Source organism: Chenopodium album, chromosome 7, assembly GCF_948465745.1.
Source record: "Chenopodium album chromosome 7, dcCheAlbu1.1, whole genome shotgun sequence".
In the NCBI taxonomy this organism is placed as follows: domain Eukaryota; kingdom Viridiplantae; phylum Streptophyta; class Magnoliopsida; order Caryophyllales; family Amaranthaceae; genus Chenopodium; species Chenopodium album.
This window is the reverse complement of record NC_137840.1, coordinates 60464754-60492201: the sequence shown is the minus strand read 5'-3', so window position 1 is coordinate 60492201 and position 27448 is coordinate 60464754. Positions and strand designations below refer to the sequence as shown.

Below are 27448 nucleotides of genomic sequence, written 5' to 3'. Positions count from 1 at the left end.
TTCCTAAAACTTGTTGGCGACTCTTTTGCTCTATCTTCCTTCCCTTTGGACGCCACCGTACTTTAGTGTATGATCACAGTGGGGTTCAAGCTAGGGGTAATGCTTGAAATATTCCCTACAGGGCTTGTCTTTTGGTTTTTTTTTTGGGTTTTTTGGGACCAATTAGGACTTGACACGTGTCAAGCGACCTGATATAATAGTTCATTGACTTTTGTTGACTGGTTTGGGATTGTAGAAACAAAACACCCCCCAATGTTGGGATTATTGTAGAATAATCCAAAGTTTGGATTATTAAAACAAAACGAAGCAAAGTTGGGATTATTATTTCTAAATTTTCCTTTATAAAACTAATTGTTAGTTTTGGTTTTCACTCTTTTTTACATAAATACTCAACACATAGCAGCCCTTTTATTTGCTTAACCACAAATTTTAACACCGTGAGTTATATGTCTAAATCCTCTTCCTCAATGTATGAGTGCGTCAGAGTTGCAAACAACCTCTATTCATAAAAAGATGTGTTGGAGACCATGCAAACAGAGATAATTAAAAAGGGGTTAAATGAAGTAGAGATGATAATTTTACAGGCTTGGGCGGGAAACGGGCTGGACTACTTAAAGTTCATATATTTTCCAACGGGCTTAATATAGCAAACTCAAGCCCCTTTTATGCGGGATTGAAAATTTGTTCATACCCGCCCTAGCAAACGGTCTAGGTTTGTCCGTAAGCTAACGGACTTAGAGCTTCTAAGAGTACTCATACATTGAGGAAGATGATTAGGACACATAACTCATGATGTTAGAATTGTGTTTAAGCAAATAAGAGGATTGCTATGTGTTGAGTATTTATGCAAAAAAGGGTGAGAATCAAAATTAACAGCTAGTTTCCTAAATTTCAAACTAGTCGTTGCACCTCAAAAAATAGAGGTATTTTTTGTAATTATTTACAAATTTAGGGCATTTGGTGAATTATTTAACAAACTTAGGGCATTTGGTGAATTAAATTTTATTACTAACGGACCTTTAACGTCAGGGGTATTTTGAGGTCACAATGTGAATAATAATTAACGTCGGTGGTATTTGATGAATTTTTGGTAAATTTTGCAAAAGGTCAAGGGCATTTGGTGAAAAAACCAAAACAATAATAATAACATAAACGACTATTTCACCAAATGTCACTAAGTACTTTAAAAATTCACCAAATGCCATCGGATTTTTCAAAATTCACCAAATGCTACTGACAAACATTATATTGTCATGGCCTGGCAAGCCATTGATGAGGTATGGTCGTTAACTTTCCCTTACTACAATTCTTAATTCACCAAATGCCACTGACTACTTTTGAATTTTCATGAAATGCCATTATTTGTATAAATTATTACACAATATACCTATGACCTAATGATTTATAACGACCAGTTAGTTTCACCTTTTTTGAATTTATTTGGGGTAATCTAGCCGTTACACCCAATTTGTTGTATAAATTTGAATGCACAGCTAAATTGTTATGCCATTCTAGTTTTTGAACAGTAGAAGTCAATAATGTTGAATACTTTAGAGTATTTGAGACAAATTCATGGTGTTGCATTAATTAAACAATTTATAAGAACAAATCAAGGAGTAGTAAACTCCATTAACGCAGCTTGTTCGAACGCGAGAGTTAGGGTAGAACTCACTTAATTGTTGCCCGATCGAGCCATCACCACTTGATCGGGCGCGTATATATGCGAGGTTGAGAAAATCTGCTCCATCGTTCGATCGGGCCCGAGAGCTAATATTTTTGAAGAGGTTCTCTAGCCCGATGAGGCCCGAGTGATTTTTGGTAGCAAAATATTTTGCATCAAACCAGTTTACAATAATTTATTATAAAACGGTGCCGCCATACGTGTGGGTTTTTTTTTTAAAAAAAATCATATAAAACGTGAAAAGTGAGAAAAATGGAGGAGAGAGAAACTGAGAAATGCAGAAAAAAAACACAACAATGGAGGAGAGAGAAAACATACCAATGGAAGAGAAAGAAAATGCAACAATGCAGGAGAGAGAAAACGCACCAATGGAAAAGTGAGAAAACGCAACAATGCAGGAGAGAGAAAACGCAACAATGTAGGAGAGAGAAAACGTAACAACGGAGGAGAGGAAAATTTTGATTACCTTAGGGATTCGATCAATACAATCATCAATGGAGGATTTATTAGAAAACTTCAATTCATCAAATTGCAGTAATTTGATCCACGATTTTCTACAACAACAGAGGAAAATTCAAACACCATTGTTAGGTGATTTCGACGTAAATCGCATAATAATAGAAGATGAAACAAAGAATTTGGTTGAAGATAACATCAAAACTACTCGAATTGATGATGAACACAGAGAAGCAATTGATTTGAACGAGGATAGAGAAAGTATAAACACGAATCAGGACAATGCAGAAGAAAATCAAGTGGTTCCTCGTAAATCAATTGATTCAAATTCAGCACAAACATCCAAATCAAATCAAACTGAGGGTAATTTCGATACAATTAACCTTGGAATGAAACTGAATTTTTGAAGTTAATGTGCTAAAATGTTGAAGTTAATGTTGAAGTTACCTTGTTTAATACATAAAGCGGCACTACAAAATTAAGTCAATATAGCATACTAAAATTTATTGCTATTCACCAAAAATTCGTTGCTAACTCTATTTAGTAACGGGTGGGAAATAAAAATCTGTTGTTGCTAAAATGCTTATTGCCATGGGATTTTGGCTACCACTTTCAAAGCAATTTTGTTGCAATATTGCATTAATTTAAATAAAGTTTCCATGATGGCTGCTGCTTTTGGTGCATTCGTTGCCAACTTTGGCAACATTACCATTAGTTGTTGCTAAAATTAGCAACAAATTATTAATGTTAGTTCCTAAAATAGAAAAAAATTATTAATATTGGTTCCTAAAAATAGCAAAAAATTATTAAAGTTGGCTCATAAAAATAGTAACAAATCATAAATATTGGTTACTATAAACACTACGAGACAAAAACCCAATCCCAATTAGCAATTTGGTTCAACCCGATCCCGACCTTTACCAATCTGAAATCTCACTCAAGTCAGGTCAACTCAGCTCGACTTTGCATGTAAGGCTCTTTGAATCCCCAGTCTCAAGAATCATAGTTGGTAGGATTCGAACTTGTGACCTCAAAGTCACATGGTGAATCTCTTACAAACAATACTAAATACTATTTGTTTCTTTCTATGCATATAATATAATTTATAAAAAGTGAACGAAATATTGGAGACGAAATTGAAAAATTTGTCTTTAAATTAGGGACAAAATCAAAAATCCGTCTCTAAATTAAAGACGAAATTGTAATCAGTCTCTATTTAATGTCATTATGTCAACAAATAATAAGAAGAGTGTCTTCAAATAATTTTATACGTAATAGCAAAAAGTGGTCTACATATAAATTAACAATAAAATGTAACACTCAATGGTAACAAATAAAAAAATACGTTATCATATAGCAACAATAGTTTAGACGACTTGTTTTTAATGGCAACAATTCAAAAATTCATTGCCTTTGTTTGTTTCTAAATCCTCAATACAAATAAAATATTTGTTGCCATGGTTTTTAACTATATGATAACAAGAGAAAAAATGATGCCATCTAGTAACAACTCGTAAGACAATTTGTTTTAAACAACAACAAATAAAAAACATGTAGCCATTAATTATTAAATAACAAAAACATAAAATGTCGCTTCTAATTAGGAAATGAAAAAAATTATATTCGTTGCTATTTAGCAACGTTTCAAAAATCTGTTGCCAAACTTAGTTTCTAAAAAACTTTTGTAGTGTTAAGTGACCCCTTTTACAACATAAAGTGACCCTTTTTAATGCATAAAGTGACTCTTTTTGATGCATAAAGTAACAGTAATAAGTTACACATTTTAGTTTGAAAAGTTACCCTGTTTAATACATAAAGTTACCCTTTTTACTGCATAAAGTGACCCTTTTTAATGCATAAAGTGACCCTCTAATTTTGAATGTAGGCGCTTCCAAATACAAGGCATAGACTTTGTATTTGGTATTTGGAACAAAATGCAATAACCAGATATGGGTCTCTAAAAGAAGACAAAGAGTTTAAGTATGCATTTAACCAGTGCTTAAAGTGGTGTGTGACATAACGAAAATTTGAAGAAAAGTGGCAGGCCATGATGCTGAAATATAACTTGACAGCACACTCTTGGTACAAAAGAGTGTACAAATTGAAAGAAAAATGGTGTCCTACCCTTAGTAGAGATTTCTTTTCAGCAGGAATCTTATCATCACAAAGGAGTGAAAGCACTAACCATGCTATAGGATTCAAAGCAAGTAAAGCAACTACATTGACAGAATTCTATACCATATTCAAGAAGACAACGAATCGTTGGAGAAGTAAAGAGAAACATGATGAATTTACCTGTAGCAAGTCAATAGCATTCACTTCATCGCCAACTATCTAGAATGCTAAAGCATACTGCTCAGGTAAAAAGTTCACTCAAAAGTTCATATATAACACATAACATATAACAACTTAAATCTAGCTCATGATTTTTGTGGACAGGTATTCACTTTGTCACTCTTCCGAAACTTTGAAAAGGAGTTTGGATACTCTATGGCAACAACTTCTCAAATGATAGGGACAACTAAAGAATGCTTACTTTATAAAGTATCCCTAGAAGACAAGCCATGGTCTGCACATTAAGTAAACTATATACAAGAGAGCTAAAGTGTATGGTGTACTTGCAAAATTTTTGAAGCATCTGAATGGTTATGTTATCATTGCATCAGAATTCTACATCACCTACATTTAGTAACAAGAATACCAGAGAAGTATAATACCAAAAGATGGACTAAGTTTGCAAAAACAGAGACATGGAATAGGTTGAAGAGTCAGGATCCTACACAGCCATATATACCATGGAGGCAAACAATGATGAGGAAATACTACAATCTAATCTTAAAGACTCAAGAAAATGAAGAGACAAAAGCATTTATGGAAGACAGCTTTAGAAATGGTCTAAAAATGGTGGAAGACTTAATTGCTACTGCTGCTCAGAGAGAAGAAGGTGCAGAAGCTTCTTCTAACAATCTTGATGTGGCAGACATCACTCAGATCAATGATGTGTCTTTGGCATCCAATACAAGCACAATTGTACCAATAATAATTGATCCTAAAAGAGATGTAACAAAAGGAAGAAGAAAGAGAGCAAAAGGAGGACTTGAAAAAAGCAAGAGAAAAAGAAAACCAGCACTACCACCTCCAGATTTAGAATGATTAGTATTGTTGTTGTAGTTTCTGGCTAAAAACAAAAATATGTGTTTGTAGCTGTAAATGGAGGCTCCTCAAAAACAGATAGAAACATTTCAGCAAGAGAATACTATGCATACAAGCTTCAATGCAGACCCAATAAGATGTTGTTAAGAGGAGGAAGATGCTTTCAGCAATATATAGTGGATATGTATATAAAAGTGGAGAATACACGGTTAGATTTCTTTCGTAGAAATCAGCAGACTATAAGAGCAGATCTCTATCAAGGAATCCTAGATACTATTGATTGTGGAGAAAACTGTGCAGCAAATGTGGGTCGTAAGGTCATCCTGCCCCCAACATTCATTGGTGGTCCTAGAGACCTTAAAAAGAGATACCTAAATGCAAGGTCATTAGTACTTCGGTTTGGTAAGCCCGATCTATTAATTACAATGACTTGCAATTCTAATTGGCCTGAAATCAAACAAGAGCTTGTTATCGGGGAAAAGGCACAAGACATACCAGATATATAGTTGCAAGGATCTTTAGAGCAAAAGTTCTAGCTTTAAAGAATCTAATAAAAAATGGTGTTTGGAGAGGTTGCAGCAATGATCTATGTGATTGAATTCCAAAAGAGAGGTTTACCTCATGCTCATTTTTTTAGTCATTTTAAAGCAAGATGACAAGATCAAGTGCCCTATTGATTTTTGACAGATTCATTTGTGCTGAAATACCATCTATTGACAATAGTAATCTCAGGAAAGCTGTACTGAAGCACATGATGCATGGTCCATGTGTTCATTTGGATCCAGAATGTCCTTGTATGAAACATAAAGAAAGTCGTGGTCATTGTAAATATGGCTACCCAAAGGAGTTATGTGATGAAACTAGGAATAGCAGTGATGGATATCCAATGTAATGAAGAAGAGACACAGGAGAAACTGTTACAATTCACAAAACTATTATGGATAATAAATGGGTGATCCCATATAATCCCTACCTTTCATCGTATTTTGATTGTTATTTAAATGTTGAAATTTGCTCTACTATAGAGGCGGTGAAGTACCTATATAAGTATGTTTATAAGGGTCATGACTGAATATCCTTCAATATTGTTCAGTCCAAAGATGTTGTGCCTCTTAAAGATGAAATAAAACAGTATTAATCATGTCGATGGATTTCCCCCTGTGAGGCTGCATGCTTGGCGCCTTTTTGCTTTTGATATGTATGAAATGCACCCACCAATTTTGCCTTTTTCTATGCACTTGCCTAATTCATAGTTGATTCAACTTAGGCCCCATGAACATCTTATGTTAGTGATTTCAAATGATAGGCATTCTAGAACATGTCTTACAGTTATTTCGAATGAATTCTAAGCTACCTTTTGGAACATGATTGTTATACAATGAGTTTTCAGAACACTATCATTGGGATGCATCTGACAAGCATTGGTATAAAAGAAAGAATAAGAAAATAGTCATTAGTCGGTTAGCTTTTGTTGGGCCTTCAGAGGAGAGAGATACTATCTCAGATTATTGTTGCACAATGTAAGGATTCCCAATTCATTTGAACATCTGCGTACAGTTAATGGTCATCTATACGACACTCTTCAACAGGCTGCTCTTAAATTATGATTTATGTTTAAGGGAAGGTTGTGTTGTTCAGATGCCACTTGCAATTCCCAAGCTGTTTGCTATTGTGCTTATATTTTGTCAGCCTAGTGATCCTATCTCTCTTTAGATAAAATATTTTAGTTTTCTATTTGAGGATTTTAGATATAAGTACAGTTATGATTCACACAAAGTCAGACAGCTTACTGTTAAATTAGTAGAATGGTTTTTAGAATTAATGGGGAACTCTCTTGCTGTTTATGGATTAGACCATTTATTTGAACCTGATGATGATGAAATACGAAGAACAAAAGATATAGAGGATGCATTGAATGCTCTAATACCAGAACAATGTTTGCAGTGTAAAGATCAATTGAATCAAGCTCAATGAGAGGCATTTAATGTCATAATGGTTCATGTTACAACACAAATGCCTAGAGCTTTTTTCATAGATGGCCCTGGTGGAACAGGAAAGAACTTTCTATATAATGCTTTGTACGCAGAAATAAGGCTTTACAACACAACGTGAAGCAGTTGCTATGAGCTTGGTTAGTTCAAATTTATTGCCGCTGTTAATTAAATTTAGATTTACAGAAAATATTCATGTTAGACATCATCCAGCATATACAAATTTTTTTGCTGGCACTTGAAAATGGAGAGCTCTAGGACAGTGAGAATGCATTAATTCAATTGCCAGCAGAAATTATACAGCCTTATGATACTGCTACACCTCAGAATATGCATTTGACTTCAGTTGCCTTTCTAGAAATGGATATGCCACCATTTAGTGCAGATATATTTACCACTAGAGCTATACTAACACTAGTCAATGATGATGTTGATGTTATAAATACTATCTTGATAGACAAGTTCCCTGGTGATGCAGTAGCCTACAAGAGTTATGATTCAATGATCGATGATAATTGTTCCATCTTTCCCATTAAATTCCTGAAAAAATCTGTCCTGGTGGCATGAGTCCTCATGAGTTGATATTAAAAGTTAATAGTCCAATTATTCTATTGCATAACATCCTACCATCAATGGGTCTTTGTAATGGAACACGACTGATATGTAACAAGTTCTTTCCAAACCTCATGGAATGTGTTATTACAGTTGTCCTACATAAAGGAGAACATGTATTGATACCTAAAATTAATCTAAGAACATTAGAGTCATAAGCTTATCCTTTTAAGTTTCAAAGGAAGCAGTTCCCCGTAAAACTTAGCTTTGCGATGACTGTCAACAAAGCTTAGGGGCAAACACTGAACAAGTTTGCTGTCTATTTGCCACAATCATGATTTTCACATGGGCAGCTCTATGTTGCACTTTCTCGAGCTAGGAAAGCATATAATGTTAGTGTTAAAACTGATATGGATACTGATCAACCAAATTTGGGTCATGTAAGAAATATTGTGTCCTATAATATTCTTTGTATGGCTGGCATCATCTTGCTACATACATTGGTGAGTTATCTTTTCCCATTTCTTCTTACTATAGCTTTTGTTAGTCGAATACAGATTTTACTGAATTACAATAGTACACTTCCCTACTGCAGACTACCCTATTCTACAACAAAGGTTTATTTTTAGACATGCTCTCAATTATCAATCATCATTATTATTCTCATGCAAAAAATGGTATGCTATTTATTTATATTTGAGCTTTTTCAATGTATTGGTTTCAGTTTAGCAAAACTCTTACAACATGCTAACAACTTTTGCTATATATTTATTTCTTATGGTCTCTTTCGTGTTGTACACAGGTTTTGGTGATCATATGCTTGCAGGAAAGGGAGAGGTCCTGCTGCTTTTGTTATGCATATATATATAATTCAGTGAATAATTTAATATCTTCTCATCAACGCACTATTTATAACTGTAACAACCAAATAGTATATTGTAATGTCTATTATTTGTTTATATGCATATATTTGTATTTGACGGTTTGACATAAAGCCATCTAACACCTCCTCTTGATTCACCTAGTCATAGTCATCGTCACTATTCTAGAATAGCTTTAACCTTTTAAGTCTCAATTTCTCTAATATATTTGCAGCTTTAGCATCTTTCTTGCTCTTGATTACCTCAAGGTTGCAAATAAATAAAGAGCCACTCACATGAGGAAAATATCCCAATTAAGAGATCTGGAACCCTCCATCTCTATTAATATCGATGTAGAAGATGGGACTGATTGGCAGAAAGAGGTGATCAACCAAATACTGTTGGACAAGAAACTTATGAAAGGTGAGATTAGCACACTCAAAGGAGAACGACAATCTGAAAGTGAAGTGCAAAGCACTAAGTGCAGACAAGAAAAAATACAGTAGGGAAGGAAAGCAGATCAGTGTTGGGGTTGGGTCGGGTTTGTTGTGATTATTGCCACATGTTGTGTTGTGATGATGGTAGGAATGTTACTTATGCTTAAATAAGTTAGTTATAAAGGGTAGTATTTGGTAGTATGTAACTGTGCTCAAAGTATTTGGCAGTTTGAAGTTGTAAGAATTTCAAATATGAATGAAATACAATTCTGACTTTTATGAGACATGAAACAGAATTTCATAACCATTGCAATGTTAAGTGTATGTCTGTAGACACGCATTTGTGTCTCCCCAAAACCAAACCCAGTGATGAGTACCTTTCACGTCGAATCATAATCGAATGAAGTGAAAGTGTGGAAAGTTTAGTGTTGCAGATAGTTTTAATTTCTTTTTTCTTCTCTCTGTTTTTGAAAACCTATTTTATGAAAACATCCAATCCAGTTTGGTTGGTCCGTGATATGGGTCTAATAGTAGTGTAATTTTATAGGGTTTGAAAAGAGCTTTCCAACGATATATTATAAGCCCAATTCCGATGAATATTAAGGAAGTTATGGCCAAATTACTAAACTGGGCCTGGTTTGAGCCTTATATGTGGCCCAATGATATAGAGGAGGGCCTAATATGGATTTATCATTCCTAATGCAATTAGGAATGGTTTAGTCTTTAGATTCTTCTAGAAGGTTCTTTTCATTCCTAATTCAATTAGCATTGATAAATTGACTTTTATTGACTTTTTAGAGTTTTAATCAGAATAAAATAATGTTTTTGAGTAAAATACGATTTTATCCTCCTGTACGACAATTTCTATCTGATTTTTAGAAAACGCGCCAATAATTAAGTTAGCGCGAAACGCCAGCATTAGTGCCTGACGCTAAGCTTGGCGCCTGGCGCTAGCGTTAGCGCCTGGCGCTAATGTCAGCGTCTGGCGCTAACCTCGTTTTACGCGTCAGAACTCTATTTCAATTTTTTATCTTTTTGGATAATTTTCTCTATAAATAGCCTTCAAAAAACTCCGTTTTCATTTACCAATTCTCTCTCTTCACCAACTCTCATCAAGAAATTCTTAAATACTCTCTCTCTCTCTCTTTTCTAAACTAGCCTTTTCTCAAGTACAAAATTCTGCACTCGCAAGACTTAGATACACCTAGCCATATTCGAAGTTTCCTTCGCCCTAGACGTGAAAGGTTTTAATTTCTGAGGGTTTGGTCCCAAATCTCTCTTTCAATTATTATTTAATTTGATTGCTGTTTATTATTTTCCTTGAAGTTACTAACGCGTGTATTTTGTTATTAGAAAGAGATACGAGGCATCCAAGTAAGTACTTTAATGGTTTTTATTGATATTATGATGTAGAAATTATGCTTAGGTTGTTATTATGATTCCTAATGTTATGTTAGGGCGTTTTGATTTTCCTAGTATCATGTCTAGGGTAACTTTAATATCAAGTATGATTAAAAGTATGATGCTTCCTATGTTCTTCCTAATATTTATGATTGTTAGTATCATGTTAGGGCTAAAGATTTGATTTTTATTGCTTAGTGACATGCTAGGGTTTGTTATTAATCTTGTTAGTATCATGCCTAGGGTCTTGCTATTATTATGCTTTATTAACATGATTATTATGATTATAATTATTATAATAATTATTATTATGATTATTTTGATTATTATTATGTTGTTTGATATATTTATTTTTATTGCTTTCCAACGCCTTTTATGCATGTTTAAAGGGAATTGGTACTTGTAATCACACTTAATAAGATAATTAATAATCTTGTTTAGGGCTAATGTGATTATACTTCAAGTGATCGCCAATAATAGTTTTATTTGTGCATTATATTCAAATAACATAGATAAACAGGTTTAGGGTTAATTTTATTGATTGCATGTTAGTCAGAAAGCGCACATGAATACGATCAGAATAAAGTAGAGGCCTATTATTAGGGCAGGTTCAATCTCTTTTAGATTGGATTTGTACCTTCATCTCCGAACTACCAGTCATGGTTCCAGACCTATTGGAGTTGACGATCTCTTGGATCGTTAAGGGGTGTAACCTTCACCCTGTGAACAGTTTACAAGTTCCTAAAACTTGTTGGCGATTCTTTTGCTCTATCTTCTTTCCCTTTGGACGCCACCGTACTTTAGTGTATGATCACAGTGGGGTTCAAGCTAGGGGTAATGCTTGAAATATTCCCTACAATGTCTTACAAAAACCAACTTGTATATCCAAAGACTTAGTCATTACAGACAAGTACTTAAAAAATCCATTAACCAACTTAAAAATCCATAAACACAAAAGCTTAAAAGCTAAAAATCCATTACACACAACTGTCACTAAATTTGGTGGTTTCAGACTACTTTTTTCTTTCCCTTTTCTTGCTTTTTTGGAAGAGTTGTTGTTGTTGCAGTAGAAACTTGAGACTGTTGGCTGCACTTAATAGTCTGAGAACCTTGATCTTGATGTTGTTGGTGTTGTTCTTGAGGGAAGGACCTGTTAGCTATACTCCATGGTCAAGCACCAGATGCAGTATATGTAAACAGGGGAAAAAAACATCAGCAACTATCAAACACATGCCTATAACTTAAATACAGACAAAGTAAGGCTTACACTTCTCAAAGCCATTTGTGCCTTCTTACTCCTCTCTTCTTGCAGTCAGGGGTTGTTTTAGACAGGTTTGGTTGAAATTTTTGGCTTTGAATTTGCTGCTGACATCATGGGCTCATTTCTACAAGTCCTGGCATAATGACCAAGTTGTCCACACTTCTTGCACCTTTTCTGCACCTTTTGGTTTTTAGGCTGCTCAGCCTTACTGTCCTCATCTCTCTCTCCCTTCTCTAACTTCCTCTTCTTAGATTTAGGCCTTCCAAGCATAACCCTAATTGGAGGTGGGAATGGTTGCCTAAGGTCTGTCCTCTCCTAGTGCCTTGGTCCTGGAATAGGATTAATAGAATCCTCATAGGCTAATATGTAGGTGTCCTTGTTGTAATACCTATCAACATAGTTATCTGGGTCCACCCTCTTATCTAGAATACATGCAAATTCATGTACACATGGAGTCCCAATCAACTCCCAATGGTAGCAGGAGCATTTCCTCAAGCCTAGGTCAACCTTCACCTGATCCCCATTCAGCTCAACCTCATACAAATCCCCCCTTGATATCTGTACTATGAAATGTCTAGAAATAGGTTCCATTCTTTCAAAGACTTTAGTGACATAAGGCGTATTCTTACAATCTAGTTTTTGAGCACCCTCCCATTTCTCACTATTTCTCTTCATCATATACTTCCTCAACAATTCCATTTAAGTGAGTATGGGCTTATCCCTTGCATCCTTGATCACAGCATTGAATGTTTCACACAAATTGTTTAAAAGCATGTTAGATTTGCAAAAGTCTAAGAATGCATGCCTAGACCAATGTGTTGCTGGAAGGATTGCTAAATATTCATAGGCATCCTCTGACAGAAACTTTATACACTCCATCGCAACCTCAAAATCAACCTAGTTTTTCAATAAGGCCATATTAAGCTACTTTCAGAGCATAACATGACACAAATCATAACATCACAGTACTCTAAACACAGGACAAAGCAGTAAGAAGAACACAACACAAGACCATACACATAACACATAATAGTTGTTCAAATTGCATCAAACAAAACATAAATAAAGAAACAGGTACACTTACCAATGTAGTAGCCCTAGCTGCACTCCAAAACAGTTCTTTGAAGGTAGAACCAGTAAATTGAAGCTTAAAATTTGCCCATATGTGCCTAACATAATATCTTTTCTCAGCTAAGGGCATCACTTGTTCAAATGCCTCCAGCAATCCTTATCAAAAAGACAAAAAATACATAGAAAAGAACAATCATTAAAAGATTTTAACATGTTTAATATCTAGGAAGTTTAAGTGTGAAGGGATCGCATTCTGTCAGTCTAACATGAATGTCAAACCTAATCCTTCACTGATATCCCCAACATCTCTCTTAAAGCAGTCTAGAAACCAGGCCCAAGTGTCTTTGTTTTCCACTTCCATAGTAGCCCAAGCAAATGGGAATATCTGATTATTCCCATCCTTGCCCACAGCTACTAAAATCGGTCCTAGGTAGGTCCCTTCCAAATGGCAGCCATCTAGCCCAATGAGAGGCCTACAACCTCTATTGAACCCATTCTTCAAAGCAGCCAAGCATACATACATCCTTATGAAGAGAGGAGGTTGAGGCCTATCCATTCCTTCACGTACAACATAGGCTGCAAAATCAGGGTTATACTTCAATAGTGCCTTGCTATAATCCCTAACCCTAGCATATTGCTCTAAAGCAAATCCATAAATCATAAGCTTTGCCCTGGCCCTAGCTAACCAAGCTTGATAATATCCAACATGTTTTTCTAGGTCACTTAACACCCTAGCCCTAAAACTTTTGATTTCCAGTTATGATTGCTTCTCCATTCCTCTACATACTTCTCTACCAAGAACTCAAAGGTCACACATGCATTCATCTTGGACCTCATACACTTGTGTTTCAATCTCAGCTCTTTAATTTGCCAACTAGTGCTATTAAATAACCTCCTAGCAGCTACCTTGAACTGACACTTCTTCACTACATGTGCATAAGGGTAAGCTGCTTCTTTTAGGGTTCCATTCACACTTACATCTTTTTCTGCAAAATGTTGTTATTCTGTTACCTCCATTGTGAAGGTAGTAAAACTCATACCTGTTTTCAATGGCATGAATTCTCAACGCCTTCCTCAAGATTTTACTACTGTTGAACTTTTGCTTATTCTCAAGCACAATAGGTTTCTTAAAATCTATGTCTTCTCTGAACCATGTGCACTAATCTTCCTCTTCATCTGAACCCTCTAAGCTTCTCAGTTCATCAGACTCACTGCCCTCTTGTTGTAGCTCAAGGTCCTTACATCCAATGTCTTTCACAAGCTACCCAAGCTTTTTACCTTGATCCTTGTCCTCAAGACTTGTATGAACTTCTCCTAATATACCCTTTCTTTTTTGCCTAAACCATTCTTCATCTTCCTCTTCATTGTTTCCCAATTGTAGACACCCATTTTTATCTCCCAAAAACCAAACCCAGTGATGAATACCTTTCACGTTGAATCATAATCGTATGAAGTGAAAGTGTGAAAAGTCTAGTGTTGCGATTAGTTTTTTTTTTCTCTCTGTTTTAAAAAAACCTATTTTATGAAAATAGCCAATCCAGTTTATTTTGGTCCATAGGAAGGGTCCAATAATAGTGCAGTTGGATCGGGTTCGAAAAGAGCTTTCCGACGATATATTATGAGCCCAATTCCGATGAATAATGAGGAAGTTATGGCCAAATTACTAAACTGGGTCCGGTTTGATCTTTATATGCGGCCCAATGATCTAGAGGAGGGCCTATTATGATTTATCATTCCTAATGCAATTAGGATTTATTATAGTCTTCTAGAATCTTCTAGAAGGTTCTTTTGAATCCTAATATGATTAGCATTGATAATTGAGTTTTATGAGTTTTATTTAAAATAAAAGATGTGTTTTAAATGAAATTACAGTTTCACCCTTCGTACGCTTAATTTTATTCAAAAAATGAAAACGTGTGAAAAAACTGCCTGCAGCGCCGCACCACAAGCTGTCGCCTGGCGATAGAGGCATGTACGGCGCTGGCGTCGTGTTTTATTCTTCTTGAAACTCCGATTCTTTTTTTTTAATCATATTCCGGCTGATTTTGATTATAAATAGCGTCCTTAAACCTCCGTTTTTAATTACCAACTCTCATTAAGAAATTCTTGATTCTCTCTCTCTCTCTCTTTCTAAACCAACCCCTTTACAAATAAAATTCCGCATTCACAAGATCTAGACACACCTAGCATAATTCAAAGTTGCCTTCGCCCTAGACGTGAAAGATTTGATATTTCTAAGGATTTGGTCCAAAATCTAGTCTAAACTTTCTTAATTCTTTATTTCAAATATTTAATTTAATTCTTTAATTTTATATTTTCCTTGAAGTTACTAACGCGTGTATTTTGTTAATAGAAAGAGGTACGAGGCATTCAAGTAAGTACTCTAATTGTTTAATTGATATTTTAATATAGAAATTACGCTTAGATTGTTATTTTGATTCCTAGTATCATGATAGGAAGCTTTCCTTAGTATGATGTTTAGGGTAACAATAACTTTATTATATCAATTATGATTTCTATGATGCTTCTTATTTTCTTTCTTAATAACATCTTAGTATCATGTTAGGGCTTGCTAAAGCTTTGATCTTTGATGTTTAGTGAGATGCTAGGGTTTGTTATTAATCTTGTTAGTATCATGCCTAGGATCTTGCTATTATTATGCTTTATTTTTAACATAATTAAAAATGATTATGATACTTATGATTATTATTATTTTGATAATGATTAAAGTTAATATAAATATTATTGTTATTATTATGTTGCTTGATTTATATTATTGTTATTGCTTGATCACGCCTTTTATGCATGTTTAAAGGGAACTCGTACTTGTAATCATGCTTAATAAGATAATTAATAATCTTGTTTAGGGTTAATTTGATTATAATTCAAGTGATCGCCAATAATAGTTTTGTTCGTGCATTAATATTCAACCAACATAGATTATTAGGGCAGGTTATTTCTCTTTTAGATTGAATTTGTACCTTCATCCCCGAACTTCCAGTCTTAGTTCTAGACCTATTGGAGTTAACGATCTCCTGGATCGTTAAGGGGTGTAATCTTCACCCTGTGAACGGTTTACAAGTTCCTAAAACTTGTTGGCGATTCTTTTGCTCTATCTTCCTTCCCTTTGGACGCCACCATGCTTTAGTGTATGATCACAGTGGGGTTCAAGTTTGGGGTAATGCTTGAAATATTCCCTACATCAATTCTTCTTCACCAGCCTCCCATTCAATCTCTAAGTCACTCACATCTGATGAAGAAGATCCTAACCTTGATCCAAACTCATCAACCTTAAATAATAGCTGCCTCTTAGCCTTTGACAAAGCTAATATATTCTCCTCACCCTTCCCTTTCTCACTCACACCACACACACCTTCCTTATTTCCAAATTTATTGAATAACCTGGGGCTTCTCCTGATCACAATCTTACTAGGGTTTGTTGGATGTATTTTTGATAGAGGTAAGTGAAAAATAGGCTTCAGGAGGGTTTGTTGGTCGAATTTTAAAGGCTGTGCAGATTTCACAAACCTAGGACTCCTCCTAGCAGCTGGCACACTCCTTAAATCTGGGTTATGTTCAGCTTCTTGTAGGCAGATCTCTTTGGAGCATTCTAAGGGTTGACAAGGGTTAGATTGGAACTGCCTAGATTTGTATGGGTTTGATTGGGAAGGTTGTGACCCAATCCTAAGTTGGCCAGATTGTGTTGGGTTGGATTGTGATGGGTTGGATTGTGATCCAGCTTCATTATCATTGGGTGGGTTTGACAACTCCTTTCCCATTCCTCTAGCCTCAAACCTAACAACACTATAATTCAGCCTATCCCACTCCTCTAGCCCCACTATTTGAAAAAGCTCAAGATACCCATCCCTGTGTTTGGCCTCAATGAATCCCATTACATCTTCTTCACTAACAATCTGCCTTTTCCCATTAGTCCATGTCTTTCCCTTCTCCTTATACCATATGATGAATATGTTAGGCACATCCCAATACATCTCTACTTACCCTTGTATACATATATATCTTAAGTATCCTACATTTATAGAAGACAATGGGACAACATCTAATAGGTAAACCCAACTTCATATACCCAATATTATTTCCCTTTTCTTTGTTTTGCAACAAACCCACCAAATAATCTAACCTTAATGTCCACAGTTTCATCTTCACCTTAAATTATTCTACAATAATAAACCGACATAAACACACAACACAAGCAATTAAAAATTCATCTACACAGTTGCACAAACAAACAATTACATACAAATTAAGCATACCACGTGACTATTTACTCACACATCAGTATTTATTTGCATTACTACGGTTAAATTAAAATAATTAAGCACAATTCGATAATCTAGGGTTTGCTACTAATTTTTATTGCCTAAATTTCCCTACATTACATCAATTTATTGCAAATCAACCACCATTGTTGGACCACTACTAGTACAAAAGGAATGCGCTTACCTGTCAGCAGAATCTTCCAATTCCACTTCAGCAATGGTGATTACGAAGAGCTTGACCCAATTGGAACTTTTCTTCCACTCAACTGCTTCCACGCAAACCAAAAGCCTAGATCTGTGGATAAGTAAGTGAGATAAAGGAAAAGGGAAATCGAAAGAGAGAGAAAGAGAGAATCTTGGTTAAATTTAGGTAAAAAATCCTTGAATGCGTGGTCAATAATGGAGGTTTAGAGCATTCAATGGGAGAAGATAGAGAGAGACAGAGTAGATACGGGGAGATCGAAAGTTAAGAGAGGTGTTAGTTACCTAAGGTGGGGCCCACTGTGAACGACAGTTACAGAAAATGTAAAGTGGTAGTTAATTTTAACAAACTCTTTTTTGGCGGGTAGCAAAGTAACTTTTTTAAAAAAAATTGGTAATGTAGACACCCATTTGTGCCTCCCCAAAACCAAACCCAGTGATGAGTACCTTTCACGTCGAATCATAATCGAATGAAGTGAAAGTGTGGAAAGTCTAGTGTTGCGGTTAGTTTTTATTTATTTTCTTTCTCTCTGTTTTTGAAAACCTATTTTAAGAAAATAGCCAATCCAGTTTAGTTTGGTCCATAGAAAGGGTCCAATAATAGTGTAGTTGGGTCGGTTTCGAAAAGAGCTTTCCAACGATATATTATAAGCTAGATTCCAATGAATAATGAGGAAGTTATGGCCAAATTACTAAACTGGGCCCGATTTGATTCTTATATGCGGCCTAATGATATAGAGGAGGGCCTATTATTGATTTGTAATTCCTAATGCGGTTAGGATTGATTATAGTCTTCTAGAATCTTCTAGAAGGTTTTTTTGATTCCTAATATGATTAGCATTGATAAATTGACTTTTAAGAGTCTTAATTAGAATAAAAGAAGTGTTTTTAAGGAAAATATAGTTTTACCTTCTCGTACCCTTAAAGTTTATCAAAATATGAAAATGCATGAAAAAACTGATTGCAGCACCGTACGACACGTTTGTCGCCTGGCGACTGGCAACACCCCTGTCGTCTGGCAACATGCGCGTGTTTGGCGACAACATCGTGTTTTATTATTTTCGAAACTCTGATTCGTTTTTTATCATATCCGGCTGATTTTCTTTATAAATAACCTCCTGAAATCTCCGTTTACAATCACCAACTCTCATCAAGAAATTCTTGATTATTCTCTCTCTCTTTTCTAAACTAGCATTTTCTCAAACAAAATTCCGCATTCATAAGATATAGACACACCTAGCATAGTTCGAAGTTGCCTTCGCCCTAGACGTGAAAGGTTTAATTTCTGAGGGTTTGGTCTCAAATCTCTCTTTCAATTATTTAATTTAATTGTTTAATTTTATATTTTCTTTGAAGTTACTAACGTGTGTATTTTGTTATTAGAAAGAGATACGAGGAATCCAAGTCATTGCTTTAATTGTTTTCATTCAAATCATGTTTAGGTTGTTTTATTGCTTCCTAGTATCATGTTAGGATGTTTGCCTTAATTTGATGTTTTGAATGACAACAATGATTCCTAGTATCATGTTAGGATGTTTGCCTTATTTTGATGTTTTGAATGACAACAATGATTCCTAGTATCATGTTTAGGGTAAAGGTTATAATATCAAATATGCTTATTATGATTTCTATGATTCTTCCAATTTTCTTTCCTAATATTCATGTTAGTATCATGTTAGGGTTATATATTTAGTGACATGCTAGGGTTTGTTATAAACCTTGTTAGTATCATGCCTAGGATCTTGCTATTATTATGCTTTAACATGATTATGATTATTTTCATGATTTATGATTATTTATGATTATTATTATGTTGCTTGATATTTTTATTGTTATTGCTTGATCACACCTTTTTATGCATGTTTAAAGGGAATTTGTACTTGTAATCACGCTTAATAAGATAATTAATAATCTTGTTTAGGTTTATTTGAATATAATTCAAGTGATCGCCAATAATAGTTTTATTTGTGCATTAACATTCAACAAACATAGATAAACAAGTTTAGGGTAAACCTATTGATTGCATGTTAGTTAGAAAGCGCACATGAATACGAGCAGAATAAAGTAGCGGCCTATTAATAGGGAAGGTTCAATATCTTTTAGATTGGATTTGTACATTCATCCCCGAACTTCCAGTCATGATTCCAGACCTATTGGAGTTAACGATCTCTTGGATCGTTAAGGGGTGTAACCTTCAACCTGTGAATGGTTTACAAGTTCCTAAAACTTGTTGGCGACTCTTTTGCTCTAGCTTCCTTCCCTTTGGACGCCACCATGCTTAAGTGTATGATCACAGTGGGGTTCAAGTTTGGGGTAATGCTTGAAATATTCCCTACAGGTACTGAATCTGAAGAGAGTCATTTTTAGTGGTAGTAAATGTCAAAAAATATGTAATTATATACTCTAACCAAAATAACAATGTTATATGCTTAAAGAACTTGCGCTTACATATATGTCATTAAAATTAATTTCATTTGGCTTTTTCGATTACAATGTATCATTTACTTGTATTTTTAAACACTTATTTTGAAAATAGCATATAATTAACATCAAAATATGCTTAAATTACCACATTTGATTTATAAGTTTAAATTAAAAGTTTCATAAATAAGTTGATCAGGCTTTTATATTTTATTAGCATTTTATATATTTATTTAAAAAATTGCTAATGAAGGTTACCATATATAATTTTTATTTAATGTCTTAATAGAAATCAATTTCAAAATGTATTGCATGATGTTATATGAAATATGTTCAAAATTTAATAGAAGTAATCTCTCACCTTTTGATAGTTGCTCTTAAATTTGTTAATTAAGACACTTTAATAGCCTTGATTTTTACTGTCGTAATGAATTTTATTTTAGGATTAAAACTAGGTTATCAACCTATTCTGTAATTTTGTGTTCTGATTTGAATTTGATAGCCTTGATTGATTGTTTTAATGAGTTTCATTTTAGCATTAGAGAGTGTAAGTCCAAAAACACAAACAGTAAAAACTTGATCTTACTTTTTAATTAATAGTTCTTTTATATATATATTTTAAAAAATTATTAATAACGTTTACCCTATATAGTTAAACTTTTTTTTTTTTTTTTGGATATTTTGGAATTGAGGTGAAAATTTTGTGTTTTGATTTAATTTTGGTGACCTTGATTGATTGTCTTAATGGGATTTATTTTAAAATTAGAGCTTATTCTTGTCAAACTAAAATTAGAGCTTGTTAAGGTACCCTTTCATAATACATATGGAGATATTGAGTTAAGTACTAACTGATTACTAGTTAATATTTTACAAACAAATGACCATTTACATAAGTTTATGCAACTTTACTTTATTCAGCTATGTAACTATATTGTATTCAGAATCTTATTATGTCACCTCAACGAAAGTTTCTAGATGAGCTCGATACATTGAGCAAATCATACAAGGTAAAGGCTAACATTGCAGAAAAAGGTTGCAAGCAAGAATCTAAGAAGAAAATATTTTACCAATACCTTATTTTACTGAACGACAACGTAGAATCGATATATGCCTTATTTTACAACAAAACATCATACATGATTATTTTTCATTTCTTCTATTACAGAAAAATCGAATGAAAATGACATTATTTAGTGATCAAGTTGATGCATATAATGATGTCATCTTATTCATAGGAAACTATGAAATTGCTAATGCCTTGATAAGGCCATTAGATCCACAATATAAAGCTAAGGAAATTGATCTTCCTTTCAGATGACAATAGGAAGCAGGACAGTTATCCAGCCTTTGGATCCTGAAGGAGAATAAGTATTTCCCAAATACCAATCCCTAGCTTATGTTCCAAGAGTTTCCCTGGATGATGCTCGACATGGTAACAAAACAATTTGTTCTTGGGTTTTAGGCTACTTATTCTGGAACGTCAATTTATCTCAATAAATAATTTACTATCCTTTTCCCTTCTGTATTAGATATCCTTGTCATTGTGTTGTATGTTGCAAAAGAAGCAAGAAAAAATTATGACAACTCTCAATACAGAGTCATTTGTATGCGATTTGATAGTCATAGACCATAGGTCAGTATATTTATGCTTTTAGTTAATAAAGTTAGGTTCTAGCAATTATGTACTTACATTAGTCTTACACTAATATTTGTGCAATTACTTTCAGCACTGATCAATTTATGAAGGTATGCACCTGGAATGATTTATCAGGAAGAGAATGTCATAAACACACATGTTTTCAGCTTGAATCGACCATGCCTACTGTAATAATCCAAAACCCTAAAGGAGAAAAGGCAGGTGCATTAACTGAATGGTATACTATTCAAGATTTACTTTCACAATAGCTTGACACTACATATTTTGCACAATTTTTGCCTGATGCAAATTGTATTTGTTATTAACAGGGCAGGAAAGCATTGATGTGCTCTAATTGATCATCTGAATAGAGTCACAACTGCCTGGAATCCACCTACAGAAAGAGTTTTAACAACAATAGGCCGCAACAAGACCAAAAAGGTTCAATAATATGCTATTTCATTCAGAGCTAGATGTTCATTTATATCTTCAATAATATGCAAATATATTAAAAAGGAACTAATCCAGATTCTTTTTGTTCACAATCAGCAGTGGTGTAATAATTCTAACACCAATTTAAATTGTCAATGTAGGCAACAACAACACTTCCACAAGAAATTTATAGGCTTAGAGTTGTAGCATCTAATATCCCGTATGATAGGCTCAAAGCATATATAGGTTATTCTTACTATGGAAAGCAAACACAATTCTCTCTTGGAACAACCTATAGTTGCATAGCCTGTGAGAAAAATGAGGTAACTGCTACTCACCGGTAAATACTACTGCTATTAATTTACATTAGCTTATAGAAATGAATGATTATAGAAGCCATTTCAAACCAATACTAATTCTTCAAATTCTGCAGAGCAACTATTACATTATCTTTCTCTGATGGCACTAGAGCACTACAACGTACTGCATTTACTGAGAACTGCATCCCACTCTTTGGAATATCAGCTGCAGATATTTATTACATGAAGGCAAAGGTAATTGATTTGCAATTCATATTCCATCTTAAAAATCTCTAATGTTCCTTCATTTGCTGGATTTATTACTCTTTTACTAACACAACCTTTATCTATGTTTCAAGACGATTTCACTAGTTTTCATCGGATAGCTCATAAGTTATCAACTACATTTTTATTGATAAAGATTGGCCCTACAACTACTTTAGAACATAACAAGGTTCTGCAGTAGGGGTTAAAGGGTGTTGAAATGGAAGACACAGTCACACCTAACCCTTTGGGAAGCAGCTCCACAAAGGATGCTACAGGATCAGGAGCTAAAAATGCAAAAATAACAGCTGATAGTTAAGATGCTAAATCTGAACAAAAGACTGACTATGCAACAAAAAATAAGGACACTCTCAGCAAGACCATCAAGAAAGAAACAATTGCTGCATATGACCTATCAATCATAATCCAAGAAGAGGAAGATACTTGCTTAGCCGGAGAAACAATGGATGCAGCAAAAAAAGCTGCTTAGTCTAACATAGAAGATATTAGGCACAAAAGAAAGAGGCTTGATTATGACAGCGGTCTATGTTAGTGCTATTTGTGTAAATTTGAGAAGGAGAAAACAATAATGAAAACATATGAAACTACTCATAATAATACTGCATAATTAACATAACAAAGTACAAAGCATTCTACGACTTAAATAAGCTAACCTTAACCACAACTAATCCCTACTATTAAGCTCCACTAACTAACATGATTCTCAAAGTGGAGAAACAAACTCCACGTACCACTACTATGACCACTAATATTGACAAAATAATAACAATTATTATTGAATCCTAACATTAAGCAACTAGTGGTAACTAACTAACTAAAAGATAGGAAACCGTAATAACATTCCTAATAATTTGAAGCAATACACCAACACACCCCTTTGCTTCAAAGCCACCAACAAAAACGACCATATTGCAACGACAAACTTCAACTTGAACTCGACATGCATTAACTCACGACACTCAAGGCACCACAACCACAACTTTCACGACATAACCATGACACACGACTATAGAAGTGCCTACTCTTTTCTTCTTCTTCTTCAACATTTTGAGCAAAATTGGTATATGCTTTGTTTTGCTCATCCCTTTGCTTATCCCAACACCTGTCTTCCTTGTGACCATACCTCTTGCAATAGTAGAATTGTAATCTACTCATGGATGGCCTTTGATCTTCAAATTTATCACCACTACCATTTCCCTAACGACTGCGACCACGACCACCTCAACCATAACCACGACCACTTCCATCACGACCTTGATTACCCTCATAATACCTTCTATTTGACATTTGTCCTTCTACTTGAAAGGATTTTTCATCTCCTTCATTCTCACGAGACTTTGAAATTCTATCTTCATGAGCTAAAAGGGAATCCATTAATTCATCAAAACTATAATTAGACATGTCTTTAGACTATTCAATTGCCGCAACAACATGATTGAAATTATGGTTTAAACTCCTTAACACCTTACACACTATAGTTTGATCACTAATATTTTCACCAAATGATCTCATTTGGTTAACACTATTTGATACTCTAAACAAATATTTTTGCACCAACTCTTTTTCTTTCATTAATAGTGACTCAAAACTACGACAAAAGTTGTAAAATTGAATAGATATTACCTTACTATCACCCCTATACTCAGTTTTTAGGATATCCCATGCCTGATTGGATGTCTTTGCAGATAAAATTCTAGGGGAAATATCATCATCTACTCCCAATTGAATAAAAAAATGGCTTTGCATCCCTTTTGCGATTTTCACGCAACTTTTGATTTGGCTCCGTCGGTTCTACATACCCACACTCGATAATATCCCACAACTCTTGAGATCTGAACATTGTTTGCATTTTGATGCTCCAAAGGTGATATTTTTCACCTTTGAAAACTGGAATTAGGGGTTGTGACGAATTTGAACCATTGGTTTCCATACCAACTCAAAAAAAAAAAAAACTACGACACACTAATGAATAATGAAACACGACGGATTGTTTTTTTTTTACTCACAACTTAATATTTAATTTTGGATTCATTCAAAAACAATCTGACAACACTCATGAAATTTAATTTTGGTTTTGGATCGGAACCTGGATTGGCTCGGATACCATGTTAGTGCTATTTGTGTAAATTTGAGAAGGAGAAAACAATAATATAAACATATGAAACTACTCATAATGATACTACATAATTAATATAACAAAGTACAAAACATTCTACGACTTAAATAAGCTAACCTTAACCACAACTAATCCCTACTATTAAGCTCCACTAACTAACATGATTCTCAAAGTGGAGAAACAAACTCCACATACCACTACTATGACCACTAACATTGAATGAATAATAACAATTATTATTAACTCCTAACATTAAGAACCTAGTGGTAACTAACTAACTAAAAGATAGAAAACCATAAAATTCCTAATAATTTGAAGCAGTACACCAACAGTCTAGATGCTACCACACCAGCAAAGGATGTTATTGACCATGCAGCACCTTCACCACTCAAGAATGCAGATATCGTTAAGGACAAAGAGCAAGATCAAGATATTCAAGCTGCACTAAAAGGAAAGGGAACATACCATGGCACAAGAATTAGCTCTACTAAAACAACTAAGTCTATCAAGCAGGAAAAAGAAAGCAAGCGTCGAGCACTTGTGTTTCCTGATGATGACTCAGATGAATCTTCTTAGATAAAGCACCAAAAACAGGTTTCATGACAGATCAGTTGGGTAACAGCTTCATCATTACTAAATCTTTTTCTATGTATATACTATGCTTTAACAGTAAATATTTTGTGTAATGTGGCTTTTCAGAGGAACAAGTGCTCCTAAGTTACATGTTCCTTAATAAAGCCACATGTAGTAAAAAAGAATATTGGTTATGGTTAACCCTTTTGAAGACTATGGTCTTGAAAAGGAATAGGTCTTATAGAAATACCTGTTCCTATGTAACACCGATTGTTAGACTATGTACCTTTTGCTACTTGACTCAAAAACAATCAGGCATTGTGGTTTTATATAGGAACAAGCCTCTTAAAGGTATTTGTTCCTATGTAACACTACTTCTAAATGTGTCAAGCTTGAGACCCATTGTAATTAGTACCTCTAGCTTTTGTTGTCTGATTACTTACCCATGCTTTGTAAGATCATCACGCATTACATATTTAGTCTATTCGAAAGACATAACTCGATGTAGATGCTATTGTAATCGAAAATCATCTACTTATTATGTATATATATATACACACACACACACACACACACACACACACACACACACACACACACACAATATTATGGTTTAGTACTTCGATTGTTTGCTTTATCTTCTACGTAAGCATTTTAAAACCAAGTTGTAGACATCAGTTACACTAGTAGAAAAAGTGCTATTTGTAACTGGCGAAATTGACTTTTTGTAACTGGCATTGTTGGTTGCGAATGCCACCGTTACAACTAGTGAAAATTATTCGTAAACGACTAATTTTAGTTACAAATAATGTACAATTCGTAACTGGATTAACATAACGCTAGTTACAAAAAGTCTATTTTCCAAGTTAGAAAGCATACTATTTGTAACTGGCATTAAGTTACGCCGGTTACAATTAGGGTATTATTAGTAACTGGCAAATCTTAATGCCGGTTACAAATATATTTTTTTTTATTTTTTTTTATAAATACTATTAGTAACTAGCATTAGATTACGCTAGTTACTAATAAATAAATAATTTTTTTTTATAAATATTTGATTCGAATACAAGATGGTAATATATCACACCAAACAACCCATTGTCAAATGAGTTATAATCTGTTACAATTCAACCAACAAAACACATACTCCGAATACTTTCATATAACTTAAATTCACCAACAACATACAATACAAACACTCCAAATAATTCCACATAACTTGAATTATTTATCCTCAACAATACAATGCAAAAAAAATTAACTATACTTACCAAAAATAAAAAACAATTAAAACTTGATCAAAAAAACAAAAAAATATTGATTTATAATTTAGAAATGTAATAACTATAACCAATAGGCTAAATAAAAATAGATATATAGAGAAGTGTTATATTATTTTGTTAAGCTAAATGCGATTAATCATAATATCGATTAATAAAATAACTACTCTTTCAACAAAAAATTAAGCCTACAAAACTTAGCCCGTTGTTATCGAATCTCATCCAATTCTATATCGTTGTAGGCTACAAGTCTTGCCAAATAAAAATACGTGTTTTTATAAAAATAAAAAGCTTAAATAAGTTATAAGTTTGGTTAAGACCTACGGTGCCTGTATAACTCAAAGTCATCTCAAAATCCGTCTAAATGCAATTGCAGGGATAAAACAAAAGCCATGATATACGATAAAAAAGCTCAAAGAATTCGCAAGTTTGATGCAGACCATTATGGGGTTGTGTACTAACTCATAGTCATCTTATGAGTGGTCTAAATGCAAATTGCAGGGAAAATAAAGGAAACCATGATATACAAATAAAATACATAAAGTCTCTTAGAAATATACTTCATCCACGACTCCAGTACAGATATGATCTTCCAGGTACCTAAACCTTAAAATCCGCCACTCTTTTCCTGTACTACAAGCATCTATAAATAACAATTGATCAGGCTCAGTCAAACTAGCATCAATGCAAAACATGAAATTTAGAAAAGGCAAGCAAAAAAAAAAAAATTAAATAAATAAAAGATAAATTTAATCATAGAAAACAAGACTTCTAAACTATAACTTATATAAAATGCATTTAGTACTCAACAATTGGACATTATGAAGTTTAGAACCATAATCATGGGACAATCAAATGGTACTCAACAGTTAGATATTGATCTCAATGAAGCCGGGAGACAACAAAGCTGCTGCAGTTTAAATGTTCTGATTTAGGCTTTGTTATAATAATCTGAATTTCAGCTCTTATTTTAGTTTTGATTTTCAGCTCTGATTTCAGTTCTGACTTTCAATTATGATTTCAGTTCTAAAATTCAGCTCTGATTTAAGTTTTGAATTTCAG

At 34.0% G+C, this 27448-nt stretch overlaps 1 protein-coding gene across 1 annotated transcript; it reads right to left on the bottom strand.

The window, feature by feature from the left end:
• Window positions 1-12491: 12491 nt before the first annotated feature.
• Window positions 12492-13524, bottom strand: LOC145640394 (uncharacterized). Its single transcript, XM_081691682.1, has 3 exons — window positions 13143-13524; window positions 12877-13019; window positions 12492-12689 (listed from the first exon to the last, which is right to left on the bottom strand). Exons 1-3 carry the CDS (start codon window positions 13522-13524, stop codon window positions 12492-12494), a joined length of 723 nt encoding a protein of 240 aa, XP_081547808.1.
• Between the last annotated feature and the right edge of the window lie 13924 nt (window positions 13525-27448).